The sequence below is a fragment of the Myotis yumanensis genome, unplaced genomic scaffold, assembly GCF_028538775.1.
Source record: "Myotis yumanensis isolate MYYU_CA2020_CCGP unplaced genomic scaffold, mMyoYum1.0.hap1 SCAF_6, whole genome shotgun sequence".
In the NCBI taxonomy this organism is placed as follows: Eukaryota; Metazoa; Chordata; class Mammalia; order Chiroptera; family Vespertilionidae; genus Myotis; species Myotis yumanensis.
In genome coordinates, this window is record NW_027223757.1 from 51,821,309 (window position 1) to 51,838,238 (window position 16,930).

The 16,930-nt window shown below is 43.3% G+C and overlaps 1 protein-coding gene across 1 annotated transcript in view; it reads left to right on the forward strand.

The window, feature by feature from the left end:
- The window catches only part of MDN1 (midasin AAA ATPase 1), a 155,209-nt gene that overhangs the window by 99,796 nt on the left and 38,483 nt on the right, over positions 1-16,930 (forward strand). The window contains 15 exon segments of the mRNA XM_070418082.1: positions 67-187; positions 544-754; positions 1,105-1,336; positions 1,918-2,044; positions 4,109-4,279; positions 7,483-7,697; positions 8,042-8,384; positions 8,386-8,430; positions 9,195-9,304; positions 9,930-10,635; positions 12,158-12,319; positions 12,706-12,976; positions 15,560-15,795; positions 15,945-16,040; positions 16,676-16,770. Coding sequence (XP_070274183.1) covers positions 67-187; positions 544-754; positions 1,105-1,336; positions 1,918-2,044; positions 4,109-4,279; positions 7,483-7,697; positions 8,042-8,384; positions 8,386-8,430; positions 9,195-9,304; positions 9,930-10,635; positions 12,158-12,319; positions 12,706-12,976; positions 15,560-15,795; positions 15,945-16,040; positions 16,676-16,770 — 3,141 coding nt within the window.

Below are 16,930 nucleotides of genomic sequence, written 5' to 3' on the forward strand. Positions count from 1 at the left end.
TCTCTTATTGTTCAGCATGTTCCCCTTTCCTTACTTCCCCTCTGCCCTTTTTCTCCTTCTCTGAAGATATTACAAAGAGGTCCAGACTGTCTCAGAGCATATTCAGAATTGCTTGGGGAGCCCAACTGGTGGCTTCACTGGTATAAAGAAGTTGCAGAAGTTCCTAGGACGACCGTTTCCTTTTAAGGTAAACCTTGGAATCATGTAATAATCAAAGGTTTGACCTCTTCTCAAGTTCTTCTGGGATGTGAAACTGCCATTCAGTTGGACTCATCCTTGCCTGCAAAGCTTACCTGTTAAGTGGCCAACGAATACTATTAACTCATTTGTTAAAAGTTACCATTTTACTTACTCTTGGGACTGCTGAGGCTAGGTAGTAACTGTATTACAGTAAAATCTTCTGAGAGCATCAGAACAAACAAACCGTATATTTTCTAGAAGCACTGTGGAAATTGTTTGAATCTTTTCTCAGACTTGAATAGGTTGCTTAAAAGAACCACATTTCTTCTCTACAGTAGGCTCTCCTGGGTTATATTGTTTCAGGACAAGCTGGTGGTGGAGTGTTTTTCACAACTGAAAACTCTTAACAAAGCCCTTGCCATCAGGGAGCGGATGGCTGCTATGGGGGAGAGTGTATGGCTAGAAGACATCAGTCGGCTCCAAGTGGTTGCTTCTGAATGGACATTAAAGAAAAGTCTCCTACAGGCTTGGGGGTTGGTCCTCAGAGCTAATATTCTACAAGATACCAACCCAGGTAACATACTCTGCAATCTGGCCTGCTAACAGATACTCTCAGAGTGTGTCTGCCACCCTGCAGTCAATAAGTTCTAAGTTTTTCCCTTAGGTTTTCTTCTTTTGCTTTTCCCCCTTGGTATACTATAACTACCATTAAATAAGTGTCAGGCGTAGAGCTAAACTTCACATACATTGTTTAATTCTGGCATTAGACCTCTGCGGGGATTAATAACATTTCACAGATACAACACGCACGCTCAGGTTCAGCTGCACTTTGGTTAAGCTCACAGTCATATTACTGGCTGTTGGGAATCTGATCCTATACGATTGACTGCTATACAATGATGCCACATGTGTCCTTTTGTCCAGATGAATTGAAGAATCTTGTGAATGCTCAGTGTTTAGAAGTAAAAGCCAAAGGAATTTCACTTGGTTTTCTGGAGCGAAAGCCCAGTGATGCTTCCACCCCATCTCAGCCAGATTTCACCTCCTTAATCCAACTCACCAGGAGTGTTCAGTTATGGCCTGCAATGGAGTATCTGGCTGTGCTTTGGCAGTACAAAGTGACAGCTGATTTTATGACACAGGCTTGTCTGAGAAGGTAAGCCATTTTTCTCGGGGGAACTTCTTTTCTTTTTAGATTAATCTGTGTGTCCTACATGTGACACAAAGCACAGACTTGTCTTGAGGGGGAGTAGTTGCCGAAGCAGAGGGAGGTCAGTTGCCACTTTAGAAAGCCACAACTTCTTCTTTTTTTTTTTTTTTTTAATATATTTTATTGATTTTTTACAGAGAGGAAGGGAGAGAGATAGAGAGTTAGAAACATCGATGAGAGAGAAACATCGATCAGCTGCCTCCTGCACATCTCTCACTGGGGATGTACCCACAACTCAGGTACATGCCCTTGACCAGAATCGAACCTGGGACCCTTCAGTCCGCAGGCCGACGCTCCATCCACTGAGCCAAACCGGTTTCGGCAAGCCACAACTTCTTGAAGATTCTTGCTTGTCTTCACTCCACCTTTAAAAGATGCTGGCTATTTTTCCAGTAGTATTGTTTGCTCATTTTTTAAGTAAATTTATTCTAAGTTCAGTGTTTTTCATATTTTTGTACATAGCAGTTTTCTAGCCATTCATTGATAGTTCACAGCCTACCCTCTCTCCCTCTTTATTTTTGGAACAGGTCCAGTAAAAATCAGCAACCCCAGATAGATGAGGAAATAAGTAATCATATCACGTTTTGTCTTAAGCACACACCAGTTGCTCCGCAAGAACTTCGAGGCCTTTGGTCCTTACTGCATCATCAGAAGGTAAAAAACCAAAATCAAAAAGAAATAAACCTCCTTTTCACTATGAGCTGATTAGATTTTTCTATGGCAGACTAATTGCAGCACGTTTTTTTTAAAATATATTTTATTGATTTTTTACAGAGAGGAAGGGAGAGAGATAGAGAGTTAGAAACATCGATGAAAGAGAAACATCGATCAGCTGCCTCCTGCACATCTCCTACTGGGGATGTGCCTGCAACCCAGGTACATGCCCTTGACCGGAATCGAACCTGGGACCTTTCAGTCCGCAGGCCAACGCTCTATCCACTGAGCCAAACCGGTTTTGGCTGCAGCACGTTTTATTATCTCAAAATTACATGTTGCAAACTTCATTCTTACTTGAGTTAACGTCAAGGGGGAGAATTTTTAATGTTCTTTTGCAATAGTTACCTGGGTATTTCTCAGCTCCAATCACAGGATCATTCTATTCATTTTCCAGTTAAAAGAGGATAAAATATTTGCTTATTTTTATTTTATTTTCTCAAAAATACATTGTTGTGAGAGTGGGTTTTACTCTTCCCCCAAGAATAACTATTGAATGTGAAAAATGGTAAACTGTAGTTAATACAACTTCATTAGTACAATCTTAATTTTTTAAATAATGTTTTATTTATCTGTTTTGCTGTTGGGAATCAATTATAATTGTTTGATTTATTTTACTTATGTAAACAGATCTCTTCTTAGTTTTTGTTTGTTTTTAATCCTCACCTGAGGATATGTTTTTCATTGATGAGAGAGAGAGAAATATTGATGTGAGAGAGAAACATCAATTGGTTGCCTCATGCACATGCCCCCACCAGGGATTAATCCTGCAACCTGGGTATGTGCCCTGACTGGAAATTGAACCCGCAACACTTTGGTACACAGATAACCATCTAACCACTGCGCAACACTGACCAGGACTCTTCTTAGTCTTATAAAATTACTAGGGGCTCAGTGCACGAATTCGTGCACCTTGAAAGGAACCGTGGGCTGCGAGGCTGCGGTAGGCACAGGGGTGGGTCTCAGCCCATCCTCTGTGCCCCCGCCGTGGCCCCCAGCTCCCTGTCTGTCGGCAATCCCGCTTCTGCCGCTGTCACTGTTCCCACATGCTGACGACGCCGGCCCCACTCGCACCCACTGACAGTGTGGAGTGATTGGGACCGGTGCCAGCAGCAGGTGCAAGTGGGGCTGAGGCCCTCAGTGGGTGCGAGCAGCTGCTGCTGCCCTGATTGCCCCTCAGGAGCAGGGGGAGGTGGAGAAGCCCTCAGGGGCGATCAGGGCCAGCAGTGGGGTTCAGCGGCGGCTCCAGCACCAGCTGTGGGTGCGAGTGCGGCTGGCGCTGGCAGTGGGTGCGAGCAGCGGCTCCGGCGCTGGGTGCGGGTGCAAGTGCAAGTGGGGCTGGTGCTGGCAGCAGGTGTGAGCGTGGGGCGGGACTACAGCGTGTGGGAGCAAAGAATTTTCAGTAACCACCAGAGGCTCACCCGCCTTGGTCTGGCGCTCTCGCTCACCTGCTCCACCATCCCGCTGCAGCCAACGCCCGCCATGGTCTGCACACGCCCCCTGGTGGTCAGTGCATGTCATAGCGACCGGTTGTTCGGTTGCTCCAGTTCCACCGTTCGGTCTATTTGCGTATTAGCCTTTTATTATATAGGATAATCAGGGTAGCTCTGGCCGGAATGGATCAGTGGTTAGAGCGTTGGCCCATGCACCGAAGTGTCAAGGGTCAAGGAGATGTACCTGGGTTGCAGGTTCAATGTGTGAGGCAACTGATTGATGTTTCTCCCTCACATCAATGTTTTTCTCTCTCTACCTTTTTTTTCCTCTTCAGTCAATGCAAAAACATATCCACAAGTGACAATTAAAATATATATATATATATATATTTTATAAGGATAAGTTACTTTACCAAAATCACCAGGATGGCAGAAAATTAGGAACATCAGGATTAATATCTTTAAACCCATATTAATTTTAAATGGATCTTATAGAGGCCATATAACTTGATTTATCAGATATTTCTCATAAAGATTAATTATTCTTTATCTAATTATTCTTTATCTCTAGGTGTCTACAGAAGAAATTACCTCTCTGTGGTCTGACTTATTTAATTCCACATTTATGTCTTTCTGGAGCAGTACTGTGACCACAAATCCAGAGTACTGGCTCACATGGAGCCCTCTGACCGATGCGCAGCAGAGGGAGAGGCCCAAGTCCCTTTTGGACTCCACACTGAAGGTTTGTTGGCATAAAACATAAAAATGTTTGGTGATAGTGGAAAAGATTTTACAATAGATCTAGCAATAACTGTTAGCATAAAGCAGTGACTAAGTAATTATAGGACTTTATTTTCTACAGGATTTTAATAAGTGTACCTTCAAAGAAGATATTCTGTTTTAAATGATTTGGGAAGTTCTGAATTAAAGAAAGAAAGGTTCCTTAAAAAGTATTTTATCTCGTTTTTAATTAAAATACTCTTTTGACTAATTACAAAACATTTAAACACAGCATACATGTGTTCATGTGTGTGTATGTGCATGTATAGTAAAATTCAGTAGAAATAATCGCTCTTTGTATCTTTTCATTTGTTAAATATGTTTTTATTGATTTTAGAGAGAGAGAGGGAGAGAGAAACATCAATTGGCTGCCTTCTGCACACCCACTATCAGGGATCGAACCTGCAACGCAGGGCATGTGCCCTGATTGGGAATTGAACCTGGGCCTTTTCGTGCATGGGATGATGCTCAACCAACTGAGCCACACCATCCAGGGCTTTGCTCTGTATCTTGTTTACCTATATTTTATATTAAATATATACATGAACAAAAATAAGATTTTTTTTGTTTACATAATACATTATGGAAACATGTACCTGTCATTCCAGCTTACTCTTTTTTTTAATTTAAATTCTTTATTGTTGAAAGTATTACATATGTCTCCTTTTTTCCACCATTGATCTCTCCCGCCTGCTCCCACCCCCCAGCACATGCCCTCGACCCCTGCTGTGTGTGTCCATTGGTTATGCTTACACGCATGCACGCCAGTCCTTTGGTTGATCTCTTACCGCGCGCCCCCCACCTTCCCTCTGAGGTTTGTTGTTCTGTTCAATGCTTCTATGTCTCTATATCTGTTTTTGTTCATCAGTTTATGTTGTTCTAGCTTATTCTTTTTAAGGTATTCCATCCTTCAGAAGTGCTGAAATTTATTTAATCATAGGTTTTGAGGTTTCTTGTCTGTATTTCCTCCCTTTCCTGTAATAAGCATACTGTATCAATTCCCCTTGCATAAGCTTTTGTCCCTTTGAGTATTTCTGTGGATATAAGAACTGGAATTTTACCCTTGATTAAAGTACGCACAGTTAAAGAAATTATAGCTATTACCAGAATGTCAGTCAGGTGGTTTTTTCTTTACTTTTTAAACATGCCAGGAGCCAGTAAAGAGGGAGATCACGAAGCTCTGGACAACCACAGGACGACTTGGGACTAGAGCACAGTTTCCTTTATTATATACATGAGGACCTGTTTCTCCATTATATCGCCACACTGGTGTTATCAGCATTAAATTAGACAATTTTTACAATCTCATTTTAATCCATACACCTTTGATTATTTTTTGAGATTGAATATGATTATGTATCATTCATGTTCATTGCCCATTTTGTTTAAAAAATTGGGTTCGTCATTTTATTATTGGCTACCTCTTTTTTTAAAAAAATATTTTTATTGATTTTGGAGAGAAAGGGAGACGGAAAGAGAAATGTCAATGATGAGAGAGAATCATAGATCAGCTGCCTCATGCACACCCCACACTGGGGATGGAGCCCACAACCCAGGCATATGCCCTGACGGGGATCAAATGTGACCTGGTTCTTAGATTGCTGCTCAACCACTGAGCCATGCTGGCTGGGCTTAATGTCTTCTTTTTAAATATGCTTACCTTTTTCTGCTTTCTGGCTTTGGTGCTGTGCTATTTATTTATTCATTTTTTATTTTGTCATTATTTTTAAATTTATTGGGGTAACATTGATTAATAAAATTGTTTAGGTTTCAAGTGTACAGTTCTGTGATACATCATCTGTATATGGCAGGTCTCGTGCTTTTTTAAAAAAACTCTTCCTTCACTATACCTAGAATTAAAAAAACTATTCCCATAATTCTTTCTGTATTTTTATTTTGTATTTAAATCAAGTTTATCTGGATATCTTGTTTTTTGAGGTAGACTTACAAATTTTTTATTTTTTGCAAACGTATCCAAATGCTGTATAACAGCACCATTTTTGACTAATTAACCCTTTCACTCTCATTTGAAATGCCACCTTGATTATATATTTTATTTTCCCATAAATTTTCAAGAATTTACTTTTGGAGTCTTTTCTATTCTGTTGCTCTATCAAAACTGTTTTGTTTTGTTTTTATTGAAAAATATCTCTCAAAGCTCCTGGTGATAAACATTATGGGTCCCCGAGAGTTGTGTAGAGTTTCCTATTACATGTATTTGAACAGCTTTTGCTGTGGACAGTTACTACTGTGTCCCAGATGAACAGTCCAAGGAGCACAGCTTGGCAAACTTTGTCCCTGACTCTTACATTTGTCTCCTAGTTCTTTGCTTCTGAATCTCACCTTTCTGCAGTGTGTTCCGAGCTGTACTGCAAGAATGGCCTTCCTGCCCTAACTGGTTTGGCTCAGTGGATAGAGCGTCGGCCTGCGGACTGAAGGGTCCCAGGTTCGATTCCAGTCAAGGGCATGTGCCTTGGTTGCGGGCACATCCCCAGTAGGAAGTGTGCAGGAAGCAGCTGATCGATGTTTCTCTCTCGTCAGTGTTTCTAACTCTCTATCCCTCTCCCTTCCTCTCTGTAAAAAATCAATAAAATACATTAAAAAAAAAAAAAGGCCTCCTTAATGTCCAGGATTCAGGGGTTTTCCTCGCATTACTGAAGCACTCATTGTTCCTCATTCCTGGAGAATAGAGTCTACAGTCCTTTAAGGCAGCGGTTCTCAACCTGTGGGTCGCGACCCCTTTGGGGGTCGAACGACCTTTTCACAGTGGTCGCCTAAGACCACCGGAAAACACATATATAATTACGTATTGTTTTTGTGATTAATCACTATGCTTTAATTATGTTCAATTTGTAACAATGAAAATACATCCTGCATATCAGATATTTACATTACCATTCATAACAGTAGCAAAATTACAGTTATGAAGTAGCAACGAAAATAATTTTATGGTTGGGTGTCACCACAACATGAGGAACTGTATTAAAGGGTTGCGGCATTAGGAAGGTTGAGAACCACTGCTCTAAAGCCTGCTAACACCTTACACCATTTAGTCCTCCTGGTCCTAGCAACCTGAACCTCTTTTCCTTACCTCTAAGGTGCCAGTGCTACTTATTGAAATCCTTTTAATTAATTTCTAAAGTGACTTAACTCTTTATCCATTAGGGCCCTGGCAGTCTCAGTAGAGCCATGTTCTCCAAGTGCTGCTTCGAAGTCTTGACCAGCAGCTGCAGAGCAAGTCCCTGGGATGTGAGCGGCCTCCCCATCCTATCCTCCTCGCATGTCACTCTGGGAGAGTGGGTTGAAAGAGCCCAGCAGCTCCGGGACATCAGCTCAGTGCTTTGGACCAACATGGCTGTTCCTTCAGTAGCAGAGTTCAGGTATTCCCTCCCCCTGGGCAGGCTGTAAAGCTTTTGTTTCTCCAGAGTATGCATCAGGAACCTCAGTCAGAAATTGCTTCTCTGGTGGCCAGTTCTGGTAGGTGAAGGCCAGGGTGTTTCTGGCTGGATCAGCAGGTTTTCAACCGATCACAGGCTACTGTGAACTGGCCAGCTGCTCAGTCAATTTTAAGCATGTCATGATCAAGAGAGTAATGCTTAGAAAATCATAGATCATATGAAAATGAAAACACCTAGTATTGGAGTGCAGTCTTTCATGTCATAGTGGGAGAAAGGAATGCTGTTTGATGCAATGCAAGCACTTAAGTGCTTCCTTATCCCCTCAGACGCACGGATTCCCGGCTCCAGGGGCTTGTGCTGTGCCGACACCTGGCAGGCCTGGCTGAGCTGCTCCCCGAGACCCTACGGCAGGAGTACATGCACAACTGCGAGCAGCTGCTGCGTGGGGACAGCCAGGCTTTTCAGCACGTGGGCCAGACTCTTGGGGACGTGGCGGGGCAGGAGTTGCTGCCCAAAGACCTGCTGTGCCTCTTGCTTACCTCCCTACGCCTCCTGTTCGGGGAAGGGGAGGGTAAGCGGGACCTGCCTGAGCCAGCCCGGCGTGGGAGCCTCTGGGTGAGCCTCGGCCTGCTCCAGATTCAGACATGGCTTCCCCAGGCACGCTTCGACCCCCGCAGTGAAGAGGGAATACAAGCTCAGATATGCCAAGGAAGAGGTATGGAGACGAGAATTGGGGCATGGGCTCTGTCCTGACTGGCTGGATTTACTTAGTGTGTTAACCCCTTTTACTCCCTTTTGGGCACACAGAGCATCAAAGGGGCAATTTTGCTCAAGATGCCCTGTGACTTCCCAGGATTGTGTTCTAAAGACTGCTTTTTCCCTCTGGGAGTTCCTCTGCGTGGGCTCAGGCCCTGGGAGAGGGGCCCTACATAGGGTGCTGCTTTGTCTAGCTATAGGCTTCAGTGGGCAGAGGGCATGACAGCAGAACACCTGAGGCACTGCCAGGGAAGTGCTGTAGCCCTTACTATTCAGACTCCCTGCCCTGGAACTAAGTTTTGGATGTTTGATTTGGAAAGTACTTCAGACAGAGTATAATATTCTATGGGTTTTGAACTTTTGTTGTTCGGTATTGAAAAGTCCAGAATCAAGTACATTCAGATCTTACGGGTACCTTTTCTATTTGAACCAAACCAGGAACTGCCTACATGAAGATAGTGAGATACTAGTTCTGTATTTTAAAGGAAAATTATATTAATTGAAGTGAAGACTAAGTTGCTATAGCAGAGTCCCAGAAGTTCAGTGTTGAAAATAAGGTAGTTTCTTTCACCTAATCACTTGAGGGACCTACCTGAGCCACCCCTCAGGTCATTCAGGAGCCCCAATTCTTCCAGTCCAGTGCTCTACCCTCCCCCCAGGGCATTGTCCTCTTGGGCAAGGTCTTAGCTGGGCATAGCAGACCAGCTTCTCCCTTTCTATTAGTTATACCAGCTGCAGTGCGAGTGGAAGACCCGAAACCTCTCGTCCGAGCTACAGACTGGAAGAGACCTGGAAGATGAAGTCATTATCAATTACTCTCATCCTCATATCAGGTAACACAGCAGAGTGGTTATTTGTGTTGGAGATTATAGTCTCTCCTTTTAAAAAAAGCATTTTGAGGTTGATCTTTGTAATGTAATTACAGTGTTAGCAGAGGCGATGATATATATCTCTGAACCACATTAACAATTAGATCCCAAAGCCATGGTTATAGTCAGGAAAAGATATGCTCTATGAAAGGAGGGGCCGGATTCACATGGGGCCAAGAGGGTTGAAAACAGAACTTACTCTTCACATGGAAGAAGTTGGGTGATGAGGTCCACTGTGTGGGTCTTGCTTTAGGAAATACTGTATGGTATTTGGGTTCTGAGTGCCTCTCAGAACTGCATCTGCCCTTTGAATTTGGACTTTGAGTAGGCCACTTAATGCCTTTAAGCTTCAGTACCCATATCTGTAAAAGGATAATAGTACCCACTTCAGTGAGTTGTGATGAGATATGCATCTAAATTGCTTAATTAACATCATGTGTGGCACGTAGTAACTGCTGTCTATATTATCCATTTTTATTATAATTGTTAATATCATGTTATCCCTTAGTAGCAGGAATGTCTTCATTATATTTTCCTGACAGTTCAGTCTAGATTTCTTGCTCTTCTTTTTGTATCATTTTGCCTTTAGGTTGCTTTACCAAAGAATTGATCAGCTGGAGAATCTAATATGCAGCCTGTCGAAGAAGCAGGCCTTCAGACCCCAGCTGCCTGCATATGAGTCCCTGGTGCAGGAGATCCACCACTACATCTCCAGCATCGCCAAGGCCCCGGCTGTTCAGGATCTGCTCACACGGCTCCTGCAGGCCCTGCAGATGGACGGGCTTCGGTCTGCCCAGGTGGCCCAGAACCTTCTGAAGGAGGAAGCCTCCTGGCAGCAGTCGCACCACCAGTTCAGGAGGCGGCTGGCCGAGGAGTATGCCCTGTATCCAGACTCCGTGACCCCACTGCAGGCATCCATCTTGCAGATGCAGCATGGCATGAGGCTGGTGGCATCCGAGGTCCACTCCTCACTCCACAGCAGCGTGGTCTGTGCAGACAGGCTGGACACTCTGGTCGCATCCCTGTTGGCTTTCCCATCAGTGGGCCCCACCTTCCCCACTTACTATGCTCATGCAGATGCTTTGTGCTCAGTCAAGTCAGAGGAGGTTCTGCGAGGCCTTGGGAAGTTGACCCTCAAGCGCTCAGGAGGAAAGGAGCTGGAAAGCAAGAGCCAGAGACCCTGCCCCACCCGAGAACAGCTGCTGCTGAATGCCCTTCTTTACCTGCGTTCCCATGTGCTCTGCAAGGGAGAGCTGGACCAGAGGGCCTTGCAGCTCTTTAGACATGTGTGCCAGGTAAGCCTGTCCCAGTGTGGGTCTGCCCCAACCCCTCCTCAAGGGAGCTGGGAGCACAAGCGGGGTACCTGCATTACAGCAGTGTCAGTGTACATAGAGACTGTGATTACTGAGGGGGATCTACTGTTGTTTCTTTCATTTCCTATTTAACGGTGGGGTTTGGAGGCCTTTGTTCCTCAGTTTTTAAGAGATTAAAAAAATCATAGTGATATTAGCCCTTTATCTGTGTTACACACTGCAAAGAATTTGTTGGTTTTCTTTTGACTTTGTTAGTTTTTGTCATATAATTTTTTATTACTATGAATAAAATAACATCTTATTTTCCCCTTACTAACAAAATCAACTTGTTCTCATTTTAAACAGTTAAAATAGTAAATATTAGCAAAAAATTATTAGAATTTACCAAACTCTGTTAACATGTTGGTGTATCCCATTCTAGGCTTGCTTATTTGTGTCTATGTATATATATGTCTGTGACATTCTTATTTTATTTTAAGTCATTCCTCCCAGTGGTTTACAGTTTTTTTGTTTAGTAATAGAACCTTTTTAAAAATAAAAACCTTAACATAGTGACCCAATATTTAACTGATATAAATGTACTGATTGAAAACAATTCCATCCCTTCCATGGTCCCTGAGATCGGTCCTTTAGTCACTAGAGTACTACAAACCAATAATAAAGTCCATTCTGTTTTGTGACTTGCTTTAAAAAAACCTAATAGCATTTGGTGATTATTTTCCCCATAATTATGGTGTTCTTTACTTGCATCATGTTCAGCTGCTGCCTAGTGTTCCATTGTGTGGGTATGATATAAGTCATTTAAATAATTTCCTATAATTGAAGATTTATATTTCTGTGTACTTCTTCCTGCTGTTTTTTGGGAAAAACCCAACAACACTATAAATAGTCTTATAACCAGGTCTTTGCATACAAATTCTAGGCAGCAGAATTGCTGGGACAAAGATTAACTGCTTGGGCTTTTAATACAAATTATCTTACTGAATGGTGGATGCTTATCTTCATCAATACTCTGTGGTTTCTTTATTTTATACTTTTGCCAATTTAAGGACTTAAAATCTTAGAGGTAATAGGGGATTTAAGAAATGTCTGATAAGGCATATCCCAGTTTTGCCTGATTGGTAGTGAATCACACCCCCACACTGCCCCTCACACCCCCACACTGCCCCTCCCCTCTAGACCCTCCCCCCCCCCCCCCCCCCCCCAGCCTGTCTTAGTGCAGAGCACCATTAACCTCTGACAGGAAGTTTTTACACCTGTAAAATGCTAATGCTGTAGCAAGGGGGGATTTAGGAAAGGGGTCGCTGTAGACACAGTTTGAAAACAAAGGCCATTTGCTCTCTGTTCCCTGAAAATTAGTTTCTTGGATGTTGGCATTTATTTGTTTTTTAACCATGATATTCTGTTTTCATGAGAAATTAAGAGATAGTAAATCTTGTGCTTTTTCATTATAAGTGACTCAGCAAAGGCAAATAAGCTTCCTTCTGAACATGTGACTTTTCAGGAAATCATCAATGAGTGGGATGAGCAGGAACGCCTTGCCCAAGAGAAGGCCGAGCAGGAGAACAGCCTGTACAGATACAGGAGCAGGAGCTCCCGGACAGCCCTGAGCGAGGAGGAAGAGGAGGAGCGGGAGTTCAGAAGACAGTTTCCACTGCATCAGCAGGTCAGGATTTGTTCTGGAATGAATTCCCTTGATAACACACACACACACACACACACACACACACACACCCCTCCCTCCATGGTTTGAGAGTTTGATCGTTTGCTGTGATGTGTGCTGACCACCAGGGGGCAGCATGGAACGAAGGAAGGCCCAGGCTGGCAGCTGGGGAAGGGAGGCCCTGGCCGGCAGTCAAAAGGCCCAATCTGCCCTGATCACTGGCCAGGCCTAGGGACTCTACGAATTTCGTGCACCAGGCCTCTAGTTTTATATAAGTCACTACCTCATTTTCTTGATTGTTCACACTCCATCTTTTCCCTTCCTTTTAGTCTGATAAGAACTGGATTTAATATTTCTTTAAAGTTTGATTGCTCTAATGTTATTTACAGGACTTCGCAGATATTTTGGTAGAACCAACACTAGAGGAGAAGGGAACTTCAGATGGGCAAGAAGCAGCAGCAGCCACAGACCCCACCCTCCTCTCCCCAGGCTCCATGCAGGCTGTGATGCTGATTCACCAGCAGCTGTGCCTCAGCTTTGCTCGGTCCCTCTGGTACCAACAGACTCTGCCACCGCATGAGGCAAAACACTACCTCAGCCTGTTTCTGTCCTGCTATCAGACTGGGGCATCTCTGGTGACACACTTCTATCCCCTAATGGGTACGGCTGTTTACTTTGTTATACTCTTGGGAATTCAAACTGAATAGATATATCATTGCTACTTCTGGAACAATGAAACCATTACCTCCCTGTTTTCCCTAGATTTAAAATTTTTTTTGTTTCTTTATTGATTAAGGTATTACATATGTGTCCTTATCCCCTATTACCCCCTGCACATGCACTCCCCCCCCCCCCCCCCCGCTCCTATCTGTGCCGATTGGTTATACTTACATGCATGCATACAAGTCCTTTGTTTTTTTTTGTTTGTTTGTTTGTTTTAAAAATATATTTTATTGATTTTTTACAGAGAGGAAGGGAGAGAGATAGAGAGTTAGAAACATCGATGAGAGAGAAACATCAATCAGCTGCCTCCTGCACACCTCCCACTGGGGATGCGCCCGCAACCCAGGTACATGCCCCTGACCGGAATCGAACCTGGGACCCTACAGTCCGCAGGCCGACGCTCTATCCACTGAGCCAAACCGGTTTCGGCCATACAAATCCTTTGGTTGATCTCATCCCCTTCTCACCCTCCCCTGCCCTCCCTCTGAGGTTCAGTGGTCTGATTGATGCTTCTCTGTCTCTGGATTTATTTCTTTTCATCAGTTTATGTTGCTCATTATATTCGACAAATGACTGAGATCATGTGATATTTATCTTTCTCTGACTGACTTATTTTGCTTAGCATAATGCTGTCCAGGTCCATCCATGCTGTTGCAAATGGTAGGTGTTCCTTCCTTTTTATAGCAGCGTAGTATTCCATTGTGTAGATGTACCACCGTTTTTTAAACCACTCATTTGCTGGTGGGCACTTAGGCTGTTTCCAAATCTTGGCTATTGTAAATTGTGCTGCTATGAACATAGGGGTGCATATATCCTTTCTGATTGGTGTTTCTAGTTTCTTAGCATATATTCCTAGAAGTGGGATCACTGGGTCTCAAGACAGTCTCTTCAATAAATGGTGTTGGGAAAATTGGACAGATACATGTAAAAAAATTGAAACTAGACCACCAACTTACACCATACACAAAAATAAACTCAAAATGGTTAAAGAACTTAAACGTAAGACGGGAAACCATAAAAATATTAGAGGAATCCACAGGCAGCAAAATCTCAGACATATGCCAAAGCAATTTCTTCACAGATACAGCTCCTAGGGCAATGGAAACTAAAGAGAAAATAAACAAATGTGACTACATCAAAATAAAAGGCTTCTGCACAGCAAAAGAAACCCCCAACAAAACAACAAGAAAGCCCACTGCATGGGATAACGTATTTGCCAGTGTTATCTCCGATAAAGGTTTAATCTCCAACATTTACATTAAACTCATACAACTTAACAAAAGGAAGATAAACAACCCAATCAAAAAATGGGCAACGAACCTAAATAGATACTTTTCGAAAGAGGACATAAGGAAGGCCAAAAGACATAGGAAAGTATGTTCAAAGTCACTAATCATCCTAGAGATGCAAATCAAAATGACAGTGAGGTACCATCTCACACCTGTCAGAATGACTATCATCAACAAATCAACAAATGTCAAGTGCTGGTGAGGATGCGGAGAAAAAGGGACCCTCATGCACTGCTGGTGGGACTGCAGACTGGTGCAGCCACTGTGGAGAACAGTACGGAGTTTCCTCAAAAAACTAGATTTTTAAAAAAATTAATGGAATTTTCTTAGTTTAAAAGACAAGCTGATTCAAAAAAATTGGTTTAAAATTCTGTGATAAAGATGGATTTTCATCGTTTGAATGCTTTGGGGTTAAGGGATTAACAAAATAAGGGTGTGGACTTAGCTTAAATCAGGGGTTCTCAACCTGTGGGTCACGACCCCTTTGGGGGTCGAACGACCCTTTCATAGGGGTTGCCTAAGACCATCGGAAAACACATATATAATTACATATTGTTTTTGTGATTAATCACTATGCTTTAATTATGTTCAATTTGTAACAATGAAAATACATCCTGCATATCAGATATTTACATTACCATTCATAACAGTAGCAAAATTATGAAGTAGCAACGAAAATAATTTTATGGTTGGGTGTCACCACAACATGAGGAACTATATTAAAGGGTCGCGGCATTAGGAAGGTTGAGAACCACTGGCTTAAATCGTTTTGTTCTTCAGCATTATTTCCTTTAATAGCTTCAGTGCTTTCCAAATGATATCATGTATTCCTGGGAACTCAGAAATTAATCTCACCGAATATGGTTTGATACAGTTTTCTCCGTGACCTCATGAGTTATTCCATGCAAATAGGAAGGAGGCTTTAAATTTCATTTCTACCTGCTGAGAATAGCTACAGAAACTGAATCTGAGTCCATCAAGCCAGACTCTGTACTACCCTCTTGATTCGCTTAGGTCATATCCAAGTTCTTCAGATATAACCAAGGAACTTGGCATAGTTTTGTGATGCGGCAATAGTAGGTCACAGTCCTCTAGGCCTATGTCGCTTTGGTTGCATATGGCAGTGAGGTATCCGCTTCATTAGTTCATTATTTTCTAGCATGTTTCTAACATCTTTTTAACTTATCAAATTACTGAGTCCACTGACTTTACTGTGACATTAACTTCACAGGCGTTGACCTGAATGCCCAGCTCTTGGGCAGCCAGCTTTTGGCCTGCACCCTCTCCCATAACACTCTCTTTGGGGAGGCAACCTCAGACCTGATGGTGAAGCCAGATGGACCCTATGACTTCTACCAGCACCCCAACGTCCCAGAAGCACGGCTTTGTCAACCTGTGCTTCAGGGTTTCTCAGAGGCTGTCATTCGGCTGCTGCAGGATTGGCCGGAACATCCAGCTCTTGTGCAGGTAGGGTGGGTGGTGTGGAGAGGGCATGGAGGATGTGGCCTTTCGCCATCCCTGCAGGAACCTTCTGGCAAGGTCTCTCTTTAGTACCCTGAGACTTTGGATGATTGGTATTAACACCTAGACACCCCCAATTCTTTTTCTCCCTGCAGCTGATGGTTGTAATGGACAGAATTCGTAGTTTCCCACTTTCCAGCCCCATCTCCAAGTTCCTGAATGGGTTAGAGATCCTTCTGGCAAAGGCACAGGTATAATTATTCCCCCGCTCCTCCTCATTTTAGTTTGTAATCAATTGAAAAAAAATATCTTGTGGCACCATTAGTGTTAGAGGGACAGAAAGTTACAGTCTGGGTTGGAGAAGGATGAAGCTTGTTTTTTTCTGGCATTGCAAGGGAAACCATTACCTCTGTGAGGCATGTAAGGGACCTCCCTACCTCACCTGTTCTCAGTGGGATGCAGCGTCCATGCGCACCAAGGGCTCCTGGCCAGGACTTCTAGGTGGGCCTTCAGATTGGCTGAGTGCCTTCACACCCTGTCCCCCTCAGTCCTCTCACAGGGAGGTAGCTGGTGCTTCCCTGATTATCAGATGAGGGCCCTGAACTTTGCAGGGGTCATGGATTAACAACAGGAATTCCGGCCCAGGTCTCCAAATCCTGTGCTTTTTGCCTGACTCTAATCTTGGCTCTGCTGGGGTTCTGTCAGGTGACCAGAAAGAACTGGAAGCTAGATACACAGGATGTAAACACATTACTGCTCTTGGAAAATCAGCATACAAGTTGAAGGACCCAGTGGTGTTTACAAGAAAAGCCCGGGATGTTCTTGAGGGAGGAGGTGATGAAGGGTTGAATGATGGCCATAGTAACTTTCATCTTTGTTTCTGTAGGATTGGGAGGAGAATGCAAGTCGAGCTCTCTCTCTGCGGAAACACCTGGATTTGGTCAGTCAGATGATCATTCGTTGGCGTAAACTGGAACTGAAGTAAGTGGTACATTTGTCACTTCCCTTCCCCTCCTGACCTTGTGTCGCAGGGACATGCGTGTTTGTTTCTTCTTGTTTCTGTAGTACAGCTAGAGAACAGGTAGAGAATGTGCTTTCAGTCATTAACCACAAATTAAAAGCTGGGCATTAGAACGACCTT